This window comes from Ambystoma mexicanum, chromosome 1p (assembly GCF_040938575.1).
Source record: "Ambystoma mexicanum isolate Mex_15411 chromosome 1p, UKY_AmexF1_1, whole genome shotgun sequence".
Classification (NCBI taxonomy): domain Eukaryota; kingdom Metazoa; phylum Chordata; class Amphibia; order Caudata; family Ambystomatidae; genus Ambystoma; species Ambystoma mexicanum.
This window is the reverse complement of record NC_090921.1, coordinates 27,464,938-27,485,976: the sequence shown is the minus strand read 5'-3', so window position 1 is coordinate 27,485,976 and position 21,039 is coordinate 27,464,938. Positions and strand designations below refer to the sequence as shown.

Genomic DNA, 21,039 nt, shown 5'->3' with positions numbered 1-21,039 from the left:
CCAAACACTATGCCCCATGGCCCCCTCACCCCCAACCAAACATTATGCCCCATGGCACCCTCACCCCCAAGCAAACACTATGCCCCATGTCCCTCACCCCCAAGCAAACACTATGCCCCATGTCCCTCACCCCCAACCAAACACTATGCCCCTTGGCCCCCTCACCCCCGACCAAACATTATGCCCCATGGCTCCCCCTCCCCCGACCAAACACTATGCTCCATGGCCCCCTCACCCCCAACCAAACACTATGCCCCATGGCCCCCTCACCCCCAACCAAACATTATGCCCCATGTCCCTCACCCCCAACCAAACATTATGCCCCATGGCTCCCTCACCCCCAACCAAACATTATGCCCCATGGCTCCCTCACCCCCAACCAAACATTATGCCCCATGGCACCCTCACCCCCAACCAAACACTATGCCCCATGTCCCTCACCCCCAAGCAAACACTATGCACCTTGGCCCCCTCACCCCCAACCAAACATTATGCCCCATGGCTCCCCCACCCCCAACCAAACACTATGATCCATGGCCCTCTCACCCCCAACCAAACACTATGCCCCATGGCCCCCTCACCCCCAACCAAACACTATGCCCCATGGCACCCTCACCCCCAACCAAACACTATGCCCCATGTCCCTCACCCCCAACCAAACACTATGCCCCATGGCCCCCTCCACCCCCAACTCAGCACACACACACAAGCACCCAACCAGACCCGAACCCACAACTCAGCACACTCTCAAACATGCACCCATACAGACCCAAACCCCCAACTCAGCACACTCTCAAACATGCACCCATACAGACCCGAACCCCCACCCCCCAACTCAGCACACTCTCAAACATGCACCCATACAGACCCGAACCCCCACCCCCAACTCAGCACACTCTCAAACATGCACCCATACAGACCCGAACCCCCACCCCCCAACTCAGCACACTCTCAAACATGCACCCATACAGACCCGAACCCCCACCCCCCAACTCAGCACACTCTCAAACATGCACCCATACAGACCCGAACCCCCACCCCCCAACTCAGCACACTCTCAAACATGCACCCATACAGACCCGAACCCCCACCCCCCAACTCAGCACACTCTCAAACATGCACCCATACAGACCCGAACCCCCACCCCCCAAGTCAGCACACTCTCAAACATGCACCCATACAGACCCGAACCCCCACCCCCCAACTCAGCACACTCTCAAACATGCACCCATACAGACCCGAACCCCCCACCCCCCAACTCCAAACCCCCACCCCCCAAATCAGCACACACACAAACATGCACCCATACAGACCCGAACCCCCACCCCCCAACTCGGCACACTCTCAAACATGCACCCATACAGACCCGAACCCCCACCCCCCAACTCAGCACACACTCAAACATGCACCCATACAGACCCGAACCCCCACCCCCCAACTCAGCACACTCTCAAACATGCACCCATACAGACCCGAACCCCCACCCCCCAACTCAGCACACTCTCAAACATGCACCCATACAGACCCGAACCCCCCGCCCCCCAACTCCAAACCCCCACCCCCCAAATCAGCACACACACAAACATGCACCCATACAGACCCGAACCCCCACCCCCCAACTCAGCACACTCTCAAACATGCACCCATACAGACCCGAACCCCCACCCCCCAACTCAGCACACTCTCAAACATGCACCCATACAGACCCGAACCCCCCAACTCCAAACCCCCACCCCCCAAATCAGCACCCATACAGACCCAAACCCCCCACCCCCCCAACTCCAAACCCCCACCCCCCAAATCAGCACACACACAAGCACCCAACCAGACCCGAACCCCCACCCCCCAACTCAGCACACTCTCAAACATGCACCCATACAGACCCGAACCCCCACCCCCCAACTCAGCACACTCTCAAACATGCACCCATACAGACCCGAACCCCCACCCCCGAACTCAGCACACTCTCAAACATGCACCCATACAGACCCGAACCCCCCACCCCCAACTCCAAACCCCCACCCCCCAACTCAGCACACACACACAAACATGCACCCATACAGACCCGAACCCCCACCCCCCAACTCAGCACACTCTCAAACATGCACCCATACAGACCCGAACCCCCACCCCCCAACTCAGCACACTCTCAAACATGCACCCATACAGACCCGAACCCCCCACCCCCCAACTCCAAACCCCCACCCCCCAAATCAGCACACACACAAACATGCACCCATACAGACCCGAACCCCCACCCCCCAACTCAGCACACTCTCAAACATGCACCTATACAGACCCGAACCCCCACCCCCCAACTCAGCACACTCTCAAAGATGCACCCATACAGACCCGAACCCCGACCCCCCAACTCAGCACACTCTCAAACATGCACCCATACAGACCCGAACCCCCACCCCCCAACTCAGCACACTCTCAAACATGCACCCATACAGACCCGAACCCCCCACCCCCCAACTCCAAACCCCCACCCCCCAAATCAGCACACACACAAACATGCACCCATACAGACCCGAACCCCCACCCCCCAACTCGGCACACTCTCAAACATGCACCCATACAGACCCGAACCCCCACCCCCCAACTCAGCACACTCTCAAACATGCACCCATACAGACCCGAACCCCCCACCCCCCCCAACTCCAAACCCCCACCCCCCAAATCAGCACACACACAAGCACCCAACCAGACCCGAACCCCCACCCCCCAACTCAGCACACTCTCAAACATGCACCCATACAGACCCGAACCCCCACCCCCCAACTCAGTACACTCTCAAACATGCACCCATACAGACCCGAACCCCCACCCCCCAACTCAGCACACTCTCAAACATGCACCCATACAGACCCGAACCCCCCACCCCCCAACTCCAAACCCCCCCCCCCCAAATCAGCACACACACAAACATGCACCCATACAGACCCGAACCCCCCACCCCCCCCCCCCCCCAACTCCAAACCCCCATCCCCCAAATCAGCACACACACAAGCACCCAACCAGACCCGAACCCCCACCCCCCAACTCAGCACACTCTCAAACATGCACCCATACAGACCCGAACCCCCCACCCCCCCCCCCCCAACTCCAAACCCCCACCCCCCAAATCAGCACACACACAAGCACCCAACCAGACCCGAACCCCCACCCCCCAACTCAGCACACTCTCAAACATGCACCCATATAGACCCGAACCCCCAACTCAGCACACTCTCAAATATGCACCCATACAGACCCGAACCCCCCACCCCCCCAACTCCAAACCCCCACCCCCCAAATCAGCACACACACAAACATGCACCCATAGAGACCCGCACCCCCCACCCCCCAACTCCAAACCCCCACCCCCCAAATCAGCACACACACAAGCACCCAACCAGACCCGAACCCCCACCCCCCAACTCAGCACACTCTCAAACATGCACCCATACAGACCCGAACCCCCACCCCCAACTCAGCACACTCTCAAACATGCACCCATACAGACCCGTACCCCCACCCCCCAACTCAGCACACTCTCAAACATGCACCCATACAGACCCGAACCCCCACCCCCAACTCAGCACACTCTCAAACATGCACCCATACAGACCGGAACCCCCACCCCCCAACTCAGCACACTCTCAAACATGCACCCATACAGACCCGAACCCCCACCCCCCAACTCAGCACACTCTCAAACATGCACCCATACAGACCCGAACCCCCACCCCCCAACTCAGCACACTGTCAAACATGCACCCATACAGACCCGAACCCCCCACCCCCCAACTCCAAACCCCCACCCCCCAAATCAGCACACACACAAACATGCACCCATACAGACCCGAACCCCCACCCCCCAACTCAGCACACTCTCAAACATGCACCCATACAGACCCGAACCCCCACCCCCCAACTCAGCACACTCTCAAACATGCACCCATACAGACCCGAACCTCCCACCCCCCAACTCCAAACCCCCACCCCCCAAATCAGCACACACACAAACATGCACCCATACAGACCCGAACCCCCACCCCCCAACTCAGCACACTCTCAAACATGCACCCATACAGACCCAAACCCCCACCCCCCAACTCAGTACACTCTCAAACATGCACCCATACAGACCCGAACCCCCACCCCCCAACTCAGCACACTCTCAAACATGCACCCATACAGACCCGAACCCCCCACCCCCCCCCCCCCAACTCCAAACCCCCACCCCCCAAAATCAGCACACACACAAACATGCACCCATACAGACCCAAACCCCACACCCCCCCCAACTCCAAACCCCCACCTCCCAAATCAGCACCCATACAGACCCAAACCCCCCACCCCCCCCAACTCCAAACCCCCACCCCCCAAATCAGCACACACACAAGCACCCAACCAGACCCGAACCCCCACCCCCCAACTCAGCACACTCTCAAACATGCACCCATACAGACCCGAACCCCCACCCCCCCAACTCAGTACTCTCAAACATGCACCCATACAGACCCGAACCCCCACCCCCCAACTCAGCACACTCTCAAACATGCACCCAATACAGACCCGAACCCCCACCCCCCAACTCAGCACACTCTCAAACATGCACCCATACAGACCCGAACCCCCCACCCCCCCAACTCCAAACCCCCACCCCCCAAATCAGCACACACACAAACATGCACCCATACAGACCCAAACCCCCCACCCCCCCAACTCCAAACCCCCACCCCCCAAATCAGCACACACACAAGCACCCAACCAGACCCGAACCCCCAACTCAGCACACTCTCAAACATGCACCCATACAGACCCGAACCCCCCACCCCCCAACTCCAAACCCCCACCCCCCAAATCAGCACACACACAAACATGCACCCATACAGACCCGAACCCCCCCAACTCCAAACCCCCACCCCCCAAATCAGCACCCATACAGACCCAAACCCCCCACCCCCCAACTCCAAACCCCCACCCCCCAAATCAGCACACACACAAGCACCCAACCAGACCCGAACCCCCAACTCAGCACACTCTCAAACATGCACCCATACAGACCCGAACCCCCCACCCCCCAACTCCAAACCCCCACCCCCCAAATCAGCACACACACAAACATGCACCCATACAGACCCGAACCCCCACCTCCCAACTCGGCACACTCTCAAACATGCACCCATACAGACCCGAACCCCCACCCCCCAACTCAGCACACTCTCAAACATGCACCCATACAGACCCGAACCCCCACCCCCCAACTCAGCACACTCTCAAACATGCACCCATACAGACCCGAACCCCCCACCTCCAAACCCCCACCCCCCAAATCAGCACACACACAAACATGCACCCATACAGACCCGAACCCCCACCCCCAACTCCGCACACTCTCAAACATGCACCCATACAGACCCGAACCCCCACCCCCCAACTCAGCACACTCTCAAACATGCACCCATAAAGACCCGAACCCCCACCCCCCAACTCAGCACACTCTCAAACATGCACCCATACAGACCCGAACCCCCACCCCCCAACTCAGCACACTCTCAAACATGCACCCATACAGACCCGAACCCCCCACCCCCCAACTCCAAACCCCCACCCCCCAAATCAGCACACACACAAACATGCACCCATACAGACCCGAAACCCCCACCCCCCCCCCAACTCCAAACCCCCACCCCCCAAATCAGCACACACACAAGCACCCAAGCAGACCCGAACCCCCACCCCCCAACTCAGCACACTCTCAAACATGCACCCATACAGACCCGAACCCCCACCCCCCAACTTAGCACACTCTCAAACATGCACCCATACAGACCCGAACCCCCACCCCCCCCAACTCCAAACCCCCACCCCCCAAATCAGCACACACACAAGCACCCAACCAGACCCGAACCCCCACCCCCCAACTCAGCACACTCTCAAACATGCACCCATACAGACCCGAAACCCCAACTCAGCACACTCTCAAACATGCACCCATACAGACCCGAACCCCCACCCCCCAACTCAGCACACTCTCAAATATTCACCCATACAGACCCGAACCCCCCACCCCCCCAACTCCAAACCCCACCCCCCAAATCAGCACACACACAAACATGCACCCATACAGACCCGAACCGCCCACCCCCCCCCAACTCCAAACCCCACCCCCCAAATCAGCACACACACAAGCACCCAACCAGACCCGAACCCCCACCCCCCAACTCAGCACACTCTCAAACATGCACCCATACAGACCCGAACCCCCACCCCCCCAACTCAGCACACTCTCAAACATGCACCCATACAGACCCGAACCCCCCACCCCCCCAACTCCAACCCCCCACCTCCCAAATCAGCACACACACAAGCACCCAACCAGACCCGAACCCCCACCCCCCAACTCAGCACACTCTCAAACATGCACCCATACAGACCCGAACCCCCACCCCCAACTCAGCACACTCTCAAACATGCACCCATACAGACCCGAACCCCCACCCCCCAACTCAGCACACTCTCAAACATGCACCCATACAGACCCGAACCCCCCACCCCCCAACTCAGCACACTCTCAAACATGCACCCATACAGACCCAAACCCCCACCCCACAACTCAGCACACTCTCAAACATGCACCCATACAGACCCGAACCCCCACCCCCCAACTCAGCACACTCTCAAACATGCACCCATACAGACCCGAACCCCCACCCCCCAACTCAGCACACTCTCAAACATGCACCCATACAGACCCGAACCCCCCACCCCCCAACTCCAAACCCCCACCCCCCAAATCAGCACACACACAAACATGCACCCATACAGACCCGAACCCCCCACACCCCCCCCAACTCCAAACCCCCACCCCCCAAATCAGCACACACACAAGCACTCAACCAGACCCGAACCCCCACCCCCCAACTCAGCACACTCTCAAACATGCACCCATACAGACCCGAACCCCCACCCCCCAACTCAGCACACTCTCAAACATGCACCCATACAGACCCGAACCCCCACCCCCCAACTCAGCACACTCTCAAACATGCACCCATACAGACCCGAACCCCCATCCCCCAACTCAGCACACTCTCAAACATGCACCCATACAGACCCGAACCCCCACCCCCCAACTCAGCACACTCTCAAACATGCACCCATACAGACCCGAACCCCCACCCCCCAACTCAGCACACTCTCAAACATGCACCCATACAGACCCGAACCCCCACCCCCCAACTCAGCACACTCTCAAACATGCACCCATACAGACCTGAACCCCCCCACCCCCCAACTCAGCACACTCTCAAACATGCACCCATACAGACCCGAACCCCCACCCCCCAACTCAGCACACTCTCAAACATGCACCCATACAGACCCGAACCCCCCACCCCCCAACTCAGCACACTCTCAAACATGCACCCATACAGACCCGAACCCCCACCCCCCAACTCAGCACACTCTCAAACATGCACCCATACAGACCCGAACCCCCACCCCCCAACTCAGCACACTCTCAAACATGCACCCATACAGACCCGAACCCCCACCCCCCAACTCAGCACACTCTCAAACATGCACCCATACAGACCTGAACCCCCCCACCCCCCAACTCAGCACACTCTCAAACATGCACCCATACAGACCCGAACCCCCACCCCCCAACTCAGCACACTCTCAAACATGCACCCATACAGACCCGAACCCCCCACCCCCCAACTCAGCACACACACAAACATGCACCCATACAGACCCAAACCCCCCACCCCCCAACTCAGCACACACAAACATGCACCCATACAGACCCGAACCCCCCACCCCCCAACTCAGCACACTCTCAAACATGCATCCATACAGACCCGAACCCCCCACCCCCCAACTCAGCACACTCTCAAACATGCACCCATACAGACCCGAACCCCCCACCCCCCAACTCAGCACACTCTCAAACATGCACCCATACAGACCCGAACCCCCACCCCCCAACTCAGCACACTCTCAAACATGCACCCATACAGACCCGAACCCCCCACCCCCCAACTCCAAACCCCCACCCCCCAAATCAGCACACACACAAACATGCACCCATACAGACCCGAACCCCCCACACCCCCCCAACTCCAAACCCCCACCCCCCAAATCAGCACACACACAAGCACCCAACCAGACCCGAACCCCCACCCCCCAACTCAGCACACTCTCAAACATGCACCCATACAGACCCGAACCCCCACCCCCCAACTCAGCACACTCTCAAACATGCACCCATACAGACCCGAACCCCCACCCCCCCAACTCAGCACACTCTCAAACATGCACCCATACAGACCCGAACCCCCACCCCCCAACTCAGCACACTCTCAAACATGCACCCATACAGACCCGAACCCCCACCCCCCAACTCAGCACACTCAAACATGCACCCATACAGACCCGAACCCCCACCCCCCAACTCAGCACACTCTCAAACATGCACCCATACAGACCCGAACCCCCACCCCCCAACTCAGCACACTCTCAAACATGCACCCATACAGACCTGAACCCCCCCACCCCCCAACTCAGCACACTCTCAAACATGCACCCATACAGACCCGAACCCCCACCCCCCAACTCAGCACACTCTCAAACATGCACCCATACAGACCCGAACCCCCCACCCCCCAACTCAGCACACTCTCAAACATGCACCCATACAGACCCGAACCCCCACCCCCCAACTCAGCACACTCTCAAACATGCACCCATACAGACCCGAACCCCCACCCCCCAACTCAGCACACTCTCAAACATGCACCCATACAGACCCGAACCCCCACCCCCCAACTCAGCACACTCTCAAACATGCACCCATACAGACCTGAACCCCCCCACCCCCCAACTCAGCACACTCTCAAACATGCACCCATACAGACCCGAACCCCCACCCCCCAACTCAGCACACTCTCAAACATGCACCCATACAGACCCGAACCCCCCACCCCCCAACTCCAAACCCCCACCCCCCAACTCAGCACACACACAAACATGCACCCATACAGACCCAAACCCCCCACCCCCCAACTCAGCACACACAAACATGCACCCATACAGACCCGAACCCCCCACCCCCCAACTCAGCACACTCTCAAACATGCACCCATACAGACCCGAACCCCCCACCCCCCAACTCAGCACACTCTCAAACATGCACCCATACAGACCCGAACCCCCACCCCCCAACTCAGCACACTCTCAAACATGCACCCATACAGACCCGAACCCCCCACCCCCCAACTCCAAACCCCCACCCCCCAAATCAGCACACACACAAACATGCACCCATACAGACCCGAACCCCCCACACCCCAACTCAGCACACACACAAACATGCACCCATACAGACCCGAACCCCCCACCCCCCAACTCAGCACACTCTCAAACATGCATCCATACAGACCCGAACCCCCCACCCCCCAACTCAGCACACTCTCAAACATGCACCCATACAGACCCGAACCCCCCACCCCCCAACTCAGCACACTCTCAAACATGCACCCATACAGACCCGAACCCCCACCCCCCAACTCAGCACACTCTCAAACATGCATCCATACAGACCCGAACCCCCCACCCCCCAACTCAGCACACTCTCAAACATGCACCCATACAGACCCGAACCCCCACCCCCCAACTCAGCACACTCTCAAACATGCACCCATACAGACCCGAACCCCCCACCCCCCAACTCAGCACACTCTCAAACATGCACCCATACAGACCCGAACCCCCACCCCCCAACTCAGCACACTCTCAAACATGCATCCATACAGACCCGAACCCCCCACCCCCCAACTCCAAACCCCCACCCCCCAAATCAGCACACACACAAACATGCACCCATACAGACCCGAACCCCCCACCCCCCAACTCAGCACACTCTCAAACATGCACCCATACAGACCCGAACCCCCCACCCCCCAACTCAGCACACTCTCAAACATGCACCCATACAGACCTGAACCCCCCCACCCCCCAACTCAGCACACTCTCAAACATGCACCCATACAGACCCGAACCCCCACCCCCCAACTCAGCACACTCTCAAACATGCACCCATACAGACCCGAACCCCCCACCCCCCAACTCCAAACCCCCACCCCCCAACTCAGCACACACACAGACATGCACCCATACAGACCCAAACCCCCCACCCCCCAACTCAGCACACACAAACATGCACCCATACAGACCCGAACCCCCCACCCCCCAACTCAGCACACTCTCAAACATGCATCCATACAGACCCGAACCCCCCACCCCCCAACTCAGCACACTCTCAAACATGCACCCATACAGACCCGAACCCCCCACCCCCCAACTCAGCACACTCTCAAACATGCACCCATACAGACCCGAACCCCCACCCCCCAACTCAGCACACTCTCAAACATGCACCCATACAGACCCGAACCCCCCACCCCCCAACTCCAAACCCCCACCCCCCAAATCAGCACACACACAAACATGCACCCATACAGACCCGAACCCCCCACACCCCAACTCAGCACACACACAAACATGCACCCATACAGACCCGAACCCCCCACCCCCCAACTCAGCACACTCTCAAACATGCATCCATACAGACCCGAACCCCCCACCCCCCAACTCAGCACACTCTCAAACATGCACCCATACAGACCCGAACCCCCCACCCCCCAACTCAGCACACTCTCAAACATGCACCCATACAGACCCGAACCCCCACCCCCCAACTCAGCACACTCTCAAACATGCATCCATACAGACCCGAACCCCCCACCCCCCAACTCAGCACACTCTCAAACATGCACCCATACAGACCCGAACCCCCACCCCCCAACTCAGCACACTCTCAAACATGCACCCATACAGACCCGAACCCCCCACCCCCCAACTCAGCACACTCTCAAACATGCACCCATACAGACCCCCACCCCCCAACTCAGCACACTCTCAAACATGCATCCATACAGACCCGAACCCCCCACCCCCCAACTCCAAACCCCCACCCCCCAAATCAGCACACACACAAACATGCACCCATACAGACCCGAACCCCCACCCCCCAACTCAGCACACTCTCAAACATGCACCCATACAGACCCGAACCCCCCACCCCCCAACTCAGCACACTCTCAAACATGCACCCATACAGACCTGAACCCCCCCACCCCCCAACTCAGCACACTCTCAAACATGCATCCATACAGACCCGAACCCCCACCCCCCAACTCAGCACACTCTCAAACATGCACCCATACAGACCCGAACCCCCCACCCCCCAACTCCAAACCCCCACCCCCCAACTCAGCACACACACAAACATGCACCCATACAGACCCAAACCCCCCACCCCCCAACTCAGCACACACAAACATGCACCCATACAGACCCGAACCCCCCACCCCCCAACTCAGCACACTCTCAAACATGCATCCATACAGACCCGAACCCCCCACCCCCCAACTCAGCACACTCTCAAACATGCACCCATACAGACCCGAACCCCCCACCCCCCAACTCAGCACACTCTCAAACATGCACCCATACAGACCCGAACCCCCACCCCCCAACTCAGCACACTCTCAAACATGCACCCATACAGACCCGAACCCCCCACCCCCCAACTCCAAACCCCCACCCCCCAAATCAGCACACACACAAACATGCACCCATACAGACCCGAACCCCCCACACCCCAACTCAGCACACACACAAACATGCACCCATACAGACCCGAACCCCCCACCCCCCAACTCAGCACACTCTCAAACATGCATCCATACAGACCCGAACCCCCCACCCCCCAACTCAGCACACTCTCAAACATGCACCCATACAGACCCGAACCCCCCACCCCCCAACTCAGCACACTCTCAAACATGCACCCATACAGACCCGAACCCCCACCCCCCAACTCAGCACACTCTCAAACATGCATCCATACAGACCCGAACCCCCCACCCCCCAACTCAGCACACTCTCAAACATGCACCCATACAGACCCGAACCCCCACCCCCCAACTCAGCACACTCTCAAACATGCACCCATACAGACCCGAACCCCCCACCCCCCAACTCAGCACACTCTCAAACATGCACCCATACAGACCCGAACCCCCACCCCCCAACTCAGCACACTCTCAAACATGCATCCATACAGACCCGAACCCCCCACCCCCCAACTCCAAACCCCCACCCCCCAAATCAGCACACACACAAACATGCACCCATACAGACCCGAACCCCCACCCCCCAACTCAGCACACTCTCAAACATGCACCCATACAGACCCGAACCCCCCACCCCCCAACTCAGCACACTCTCAAACATGCACCCATACAGACCCGAACCCCCACCCCCCAACTCAGCACACTCTCAAACATGCATCCATACAGACCCGAACCCCCACCCCCCAACTCAGCACACTCTCAAACATGCACCCATACAGACCCGAACCCCCACCCCCCAACTCAGCACACTCTCAAACATGCACCCATACAGACCCGAACCCCCCACCCCCCAACTCAGCACACTCTCAAACATGCACCCATACAGACCCGAACCCCCACCCCCCAACTCAGCACACTCTCAAACATGCATCCATACAGACCCGAACCCCCCACCCCCCAACTCCAAACCCCCACCCCCCAAATCAGCACACACACAAACATGCACCCATACAGACCCGAACCCCCACCCCCCAACTCAGCACACTCTCAAACATGCACCCATACAGACCCGAACCCCCCACCCCCCAACTCAGCACACTCTCAAACATGCACCCATACAGACCCGAACCCCCCACCCCCCAACTCAGCACACTCTCAAACATGCATCCATACAGACCCGAACCCCCACCCCCCAACTCAGCACACTCTCAAACATGCACCCATACAGACCCGAACCCCCACCCCCCAACTCAGCACACTCTCAAACATGCACCCATACAGACCCGAACCCCCCACCCCCCAACTCAGCACACTCTCAAACATGCACCCATACAGACCTGAACCCCCACCCCCCAACTCAGCACACTCTCAAACATGCATCCATACAGACCCGAACCCCCCACCCCCCAACTCCAAACCCCCACCCCCCAAATCAGCACACACACAAACATGCACCCATACAGACCCGAACCCCCACCCCCCAACTCAGCACACTCTCAAACATGCATCCATACAGACCCGAACCCCCCACCCCCCAACTCCAAACCCCCACCCCCCAAATCAGCACACACACAAACATGCACCCATACAGACCCGAACCCCCACCCCCCAACTCAGCACACTCTCAAACATGCATCCATACAGACCCGAACCCCCCACCCCCCAACTCCAAACCCCCACCCCCCAAATCAGCACACACACAAACATGCACCCATACAGACCCGAACCCCCCACCCCCCAACTCAGCACACTCTCAAACATGCACCCATACAGACCCGAACCCCCCACCCCCCAACTCAGCACACTCTCAAACATGCACCCATACAGACCTGAACCCCCCCACCCCCCAACTCAGCACACTCTCAAACATGCACCCATACAGACCCGAACCCCCACCCCCCAACTCAGCACACTCTCAAACATGCACCCATACAGACCCGAACCCCCCACCCCCCAACTCCAAACCCCCACCCCCCAACTCAGCACACACACAGACATGCACCCATACAGACCCAAACCCCCCACCCCCCAACTCAGCACACACAAACATGCACCCATACAGACCCGAACCCCCCACCCCCCAACTCAGCACACTCTCAAACATGCATCCATACAGACCCGAACCCCCCACCCCCCAACTCAGCACACTCTCAAACATGCACCCATACAGACCCGAACCCCCCACCCCCCAACTCAGCACACTCTCAAACATGCACCCATACAGACCCGAACCCCCACCCCCCAACTCAGCACACTCTCAAACATGCACCCATACAGACCCGAACCCCCCACCCCCCAACTCCAAACCCCCACCCCCCAAATCAGCACACACACAAACATGCACCCATACAGACCCGAACCCCCCACACCCCAACTCAGCACACACACAAACATGCACCCATACAGACCCGAACCCCCCACCCCCCAACTCAGCACACTCTCAAACATGCATCCATACAGACCCGAACCCCCCACCCCCCAACTCAGCACACTCTCAAACATGCACCCATACAGACCCGAACCCCCCACCCCCCAACTCAGCACACTCTCAAACATGCACCCATACAGACCCGAACCCCCACCCCCCAACTCAGCACACTCTCAAACATGCATCCATACAGACCCGAACCCCCCACCCCCCAACTCAGCACACTCTCAAACATGCACCCATACAGACCCGAACCCCCACCCCCCAACTCAGCACACTCTCAAACATGCACCCATACAGACCCGAACCCCCCACCCCCCAACTCAGCACACTCTCAAACATGCACCCATACAGACCCGAACCCCCACCCCCCAACTCAGCACACTCTCAAACATGCATCCATACAGACCCGAACCCCCCACCCCCCAACTCCAAACCCCCACCCCCCAAATCAGCACACACACAAACATGCACCCATACAGACCCGAACCCCCACCCCCCAACTCAGCACACTCTCAAACATGCACCCATACAGACCCGAACCCCCCACCCCCCAACTCAGCACACTCTCAAACATGCACCCATACAGACCTGAACCCCCCCACCCCCCAACTCAGCACACTCTCAAACATGCATCCATACAGACCCGAACCCCCACCCCCCAACTCAGCACACTCTCAAACATGCACCCATACAGACCCGAACCCCCCACCCCCCAACTCCAAACCCCCACCCCCCAACTCAGCACACACACAAACATGCACCCATACAGACCCAAACCCCCCACCCCCCAACTCAGCACACACAAACATGCACCCATACAGACCCGAACCCCCCACCCCCCAACTCAGCACACTCTCAAACATGCATCCATACAGACCCGAACCCCCCACCCCCCAACTCAGCACACTCTCAAACATGCACCCATACAGACCCGAACCCCCCACCCCCCAACTCAGCACACTCTCAAACATGCACCCATACAGACCCGAACCCCCACCCCCCAACTCAGCACACTCTCAAACATGCACCCATACAGACCCGAACCCCCCACCCCCCAACTCCAAACCCCCACCCCCCAAATCAGCACACACACAAACATGCACCCATACAGACCCGAACCCCCCACACCCCAACTCAGCACACACACAAACATGCACCCATACAGACCCGAACCCCCCACCCCCCAACTCAGCACACTCTCAAACATGCATCCATACAGACCCGAACCCCCCACCCCCCAACTCAGCACACTCTCAAACATGCACCCATACAGACCCGAACCCCCCACCCCCCAACTCAGCACACTCTCAAACATGCACCCATACAGACCCGAACCCCCACCCCCCAACTCAGCACACTCTCAAACATGCATCCATACAGACCCGAACCCCCCACCCCCCAACTCAGCACACTCTCAAACATGCACCCATACAGACCCGAACCCCCACCCCCCAACTCAGCACACTCTCAAACATGCACCCATACAGACCCGAACCCCCCACCCCCCAACTCAGCACACTCTCAAACATGCACCCATACAGACCCGAACCCCCACCCCCCAACTCAGCACACTCTCAAACATGCATCCATACAGACCCGAACCCCCCACCCCCCAACTCCAAACCCCCACCCCCCAAATCAGCACACACACAAACATGCACCCATACAGACCCGAACCCCCACCCCCCAACTCAGCACACTCTCAAACATGCACCCATACAGACCCGAACCCCCCACCCCCCAACTCAGCACACTCTCAAACATGCACCCATACAGACCCGAACCCCCACCCCCCAACTCAGCACACTCTCAAACATGCATCCATACAGACCCGAACCCCCACCCCCCAACTCAGCACACTCTCAAACATGCACCCATACAGACCCGAACCCCCACCCCCCAACTCAGCACACTCTCAAACATGCACCCATACAGACCCGAACCCCCCACCCCCCAACTCAGCACACTCTCAAACATGCACCCATACAGACCCGAACCCCCACCCCCCAACTCAGCACACTCTCAAACATGCATCCATACAGACCCGAACCCCCCACCCCCCAACTCCAAACCCCCACCCCCCAAATCAGCACACACACAAACATGCACCCATACAGACCCGAACCCCCACCCCCCAACTCAGCACACTCTCAAACATGCACCCATACAGACCCGAACCCCCCACCCCCCAACTCAGCACACTCTCAAACATGCACCCATACAGACCCGAACCCCCCCACCCCCCAACTCAGCACACTCTCAAACATGCATCCATACAGACCCGAACCCCCACCCCCCAACTCAGCACACTCTCAAACATGCACCCATACAGACCCGAACCCCCACCCCCCAACTCAGCACACTCTCAAACATGCACCCATACAGACCCGAACCCCCCACCCCCCAACTCAGCACACTCTCAAACATGCACCCATACAGACCCGAACCCCCACCCCCCAACTCAGCACACTCTCAAACATGCATCCATACAGACCCGAACCCCCCACCCCCCCAACTCCAAACCCCCACCCCCCAAATCAGCACACACACAAACATGCACCCATACAGACCCGAACCCCCACCCCCCAACTCAGCACACTCTCAAACATGCACCCATACAGACCCGAACCCCCCACCCCCCAACTCAGCACACTCTCAAACATGCACCCATACAGACCTGAACCCCCCCACCCCCCAACTCAGCACACTCTCAAACATGCATCCATACAGACCCGAACCCCCACCCCCCAACTCAGCACACTCTCAAACATGCACCCACACACATCCAACACCCCCCCACCCGACACACAAACACAAAGAGAGCACTTACCGGGGGCGTGCTGGAAGGCAGTCAGGCAGGTGTGCAGGCAGGCGTGCAGGCAGGCAGGCAGGAAGGCAGGAAGTCAGGCAGGAAGGCAGGAAGGAAGGCAGGCAGGCAGGAAGTCAGGCAGGAAGGCAGGAAGGAAGGCAGGAAGGCAGGCAGGAAGTCGCTGGACTCGCACCACGGCCGGCGTGGTCCAGGCTGAACTGCCTTCCGGCATCAAGCCTTACTGGCCACGCCCGCCGCAGTGCTGCTGGCCCTCCATTGGCTCAGCAGCACACGCGCACTACGTGGCTCGTAGGAGCGACGTGGTGCGTGTGTGTTTGCTGAGCCAATGAGGGCCAGTGTTTTGTCCGGCCCGGAACTAGACCACAGAGACTTTCCTAATGGAGGGCGGCGGCCGGTGCTGCTGGCGGGCCGCCGCCCTCCATTAGGGAAGTCTCTGTGCCCCGCGGGCCGCATGCTGTGCACCCATGGGTCAGAGCTATAAGCAATACAATTAAAAAACATTCCTTGAAATGCTGTCATTATAAACTCGGGACAGAAAACTGAAATGTAATCTGTACCTGAGGTTGAGCCTTGAACAGTCTCTCTTTTCTCTGGATCCTCGTGTTCATTGGCAAAGGTTTCCCTGTCCATGTCTTCAAAGGGTGAACTTTCGGGACATTCAGTGTTCAACTCGTTTATGGGGTTCTGATAATAGCAGGTAGAGAGTCACTGTACTGTTTTGTGGAGACTGGCCATTTACGTGGAGTTTCAAATTGAAAGTAGTTTTTGGAATAATGTCTTTTATTCATGTTCGTTAACTCAGGTTTAGTTGGCTCACTGCCTGGTAAACCCTCCTCATTTAGATGCACAAGGATTCTGGACCAGAAGGGACCCAGAACTCAGGAGGCCTGCTCATGCCAGCACATGAGGACGCTCAGGAGGTCCATGCTCATGCCAGCACATGAGGACGCTCAGGAGGTCCATGCTCATGCCAGCACATGAGGACGCTCAGGAGGTCCATGCACGTGCCATCATTCTAACCTCATTACATAAAACATTCATTTTTTAATGAACTGAGCATAACCCATACCTGAGGCTGAGCCTTCAATCTTCCCTCCTTTGCCAGGATCCTCATGTTCATTGGCAAATGGTTGCTTGACCACATCTTCAAGGGGCATGACTTTAAGGAAATCTGGATATTTAGTGTGAGAGGTTTCTTCCCAGTCTTTAGTGTTCAACTCGTTTACAGGGTTCTCACGATAGTAGGTAGAGAGTTCCTCCCTTTCAATTTTCACAGGGTGACACCAGTCCTGGTGATCCTGAGCAGATGGCTCTGTGCCCACTTCAATCTTTACCCATTCTACGGCGTCAGGATGATATGGGGCAGATGGCTGATCTCGTTCAGCCTTCCCCTGGTCCGTCAGGTCCTCGTGATCCCTGGGAGAAGACCCCTCCCATACTTGGATCTTCACCAAGTTCGTGGAGCCCTGTGGACTCTTGGTTAAAGGTTCCTCGCCTCCCTCAGTCTTCACATATCTCATGGTGTCCTCCTGATTCTCGGCCGTGGTCTCCTCACCTACTTCAATCTTCACCCAGTCCACGGGCCCCTCACAATGTCCTGCAGAAAGATCCCATGAGTCACTCTTCACCTGGTCCATGATTCCGACAAACCCAATGCAGATGATTAATCGATTCCTTAAGCTTCACAGAGCGCACAGACTGCTGCAGTTTCCATGACGAGTGAGTTATCTTCTAGGCGCCCTGTGTACCTGCGCTGAATTGCTACTTTATCAGTATAACATAATGTGTATCCTCGTGGTAGTGAACCTGAGAGAGAGAGAGAGAGAGAGAGAGAGAGAGAGAGAGAGAGAGAGAGCACATCATCCAACAGATAAATAGCACTTCTGAATCTGCCCGTCCACAGGATCGAATACAGCCAACATAAAGAACACTCATTTTACTGCAGACCTGGCTGAAGACCCTACTTCTAGAAGCGGCTCATTATGGGTTATGAGACTCATAGGTTTCATGTGCCGACTCCACCGATGAACAACGGCATAATGCCCATTGTCCCCTCTCAGGAAATGAGAACCTACACATTCAGGTTGGGTGTAAGTGTATAAACCACTGACGGGTCAGATGATTACAACAAAGCATAGTCAGTCAGCAGTGGCAATAACTTCTGTTCATACCAAAGCTATTGAAACCCCCACTTGGTCAGCGATTACAACACTGTTACAATATACAAAAAAAGACTCTAAACCAACACTATGAGAAAACGGTCAATTCATTTTCATCTGGGTATCTTCCTGGAATACTCTCTTGACTAATACACAATTAAAATTCATGATATTCTTCTATTCCAGGAAAAATGGTTAAAACCTAAACTTTTCATTGGCAGGGATGATCTCATTTTTTTGTCCTGCAAATAAGGGGTTGAATAGACGCCCCTGCCGGGGCCTCCTCACCGAGATTCCCTCTCCTGTTCTCCCACAGTCCCCCCTGCTCTGCCATTCACAGCACACCCCCTGCTGGCCCTACACACACAGTACACACCCTGCTCTCCCACCCTACATGCTCCCCCACTCTCCCACACACAGGTCACACCTGCTCCCCCCACAGAACCCCCCCCCTGCTCTCTGCCCCACACTTCCCCTCCTGTTCTCCCACAGTCCCTCCTGCTCTGCCATACACAGTACAGCCCCTGCTGGCCCTACACATAGCACACACCCTGCTGGCCCCACACACACAGCACACACCCCTGCTCTCCCACCCTACATGCTCCCCTGCTCTCCCACACACAGGTCACACCTGCTCCCCCCACACAACCCCCCTGCTCTCTCCCCCACGCTTCCCCTCCTGTTCTCCCACAGTCCCCCCTGCTCTGCCATACACAGCACACCCCCCGCTGGCCCTACACACAGCACACACCCTGCTGTCTCCACACACAGCACACACCCCTGCTCCCCCCCTACATGCTCCCCTGCTCTCCCACGCACAGGTCACACCTGCTCCCCCCCACACAACCCCCTTTGCTCTCCCCCACACTTCCCCTCCTGTTCTCCCACTTAGCTCCCCCTGCTCAGCCATACACAGCACACCCCCTGCTGGCCCCACACGCACAGCACACACCACTGCTCCCCCACCATACATGCTCCCCTGCTCTCCCACACACAGGTCAAACCTGATCCCCCCCCACACAACCCACCTGCTCTCTCCCCAACACTTCCCCTCCTGTTCTCCCACTTAGCTCCCCCTGCTCAGCCATACACAGCACACCCCCTGCTGGCCCCACACGCACAGCACACACCACTGCTCCCCCACCATACATGCTCCCCTGCTCTCCCACACACAGGTCAAACCTGATCCCCCCCACACAACCCACCTGCTCTCTCCCCAACACTTCCCCTCCTGTTCTCCCACATAGCACACACCCTGCAGGCCCCACACATACAACACACCTCTGCTCACCCACCCTACATGCTCCCCTGCTCCCCCCCACACTTCCACTCCTGTTCTCCCACACAGTTCCCCCTGCTCAGCCATACACAGCACACCCCCTGCTGGCCCTACACATAGCACACACACCTGCTCTCCCCCCTACATGCTCCTCTGCTCTCCCACACACAGGCCACACCTCCCCCCCACACAACCCCCCTGCTCTCTCCCCCACAATTGCACTCCTGTTCTCCCACAGTCCCCCCTGCTGGCCCTGCATATAGCACACACCCTGCTGGCCCCACACACACAGCACACATCCCCGCTCTCCCACCCTACATGCTCCCCTGCTCTCCCACACACAGGTCACACCTGCTCCCCCCAAACAACCCCCCTGCTCTCTTCCCCACATTACCCCTCCTGTTCTCCCACAGTCCCACCTGCTCTGCCATACACAGCACGCCCCCTGCTGGCCCTACACATAAAGCACACCCTGCTGGCCCCACACACATAGCGCACACACCGGCTCTACCCCCTTCATGCTCCTCTGCTCTCCCACACACAGGCCACACCTGCTCCCCCCACATAACCCCCCTGCTTTCTCCCCCACACTTCCACTCCTGTTCTCCCACAGTCCCCACTGCTGGCCCTACACATAACACACACCC

The 21,039-nt window shown here is 58.2% G+C and overlaps 2 protein-coding genes across 2 annotated transcripts in view; both read right to left on the bottom strand.

Annotated features, from left to right (window-relative positions):
* LOC138581058 (uncharacterized) overlaps positions 1-21,039 on the bottom strand; it is a 471,910-nt gene that overhangs the window by 52,943 nt on the left and 397,928 nt on the right. The gene's annotated exons all lie outside the window — the stretch shown is intronic.
* The window catches only part of LOC138564854 (uncharacterized), a 126,588-nt gene that overhangs the window by 38,187 nt on the left and 67,362 nt on the right, over positions 1-21,039 (bottom strand). The window contains exon 2 of the mRNA XM_069642937.1: positions 18,024-18,760. Coding sequence (XP_069499038.1) covers positions 18,024-18,591 — 568 coding nt within the window. The 5' untranslated portion in view covers positions 18,592-18,760. The remainder of the gene's footprint in view (positions 1-18,023; positions 18,761-21,039) is intronic.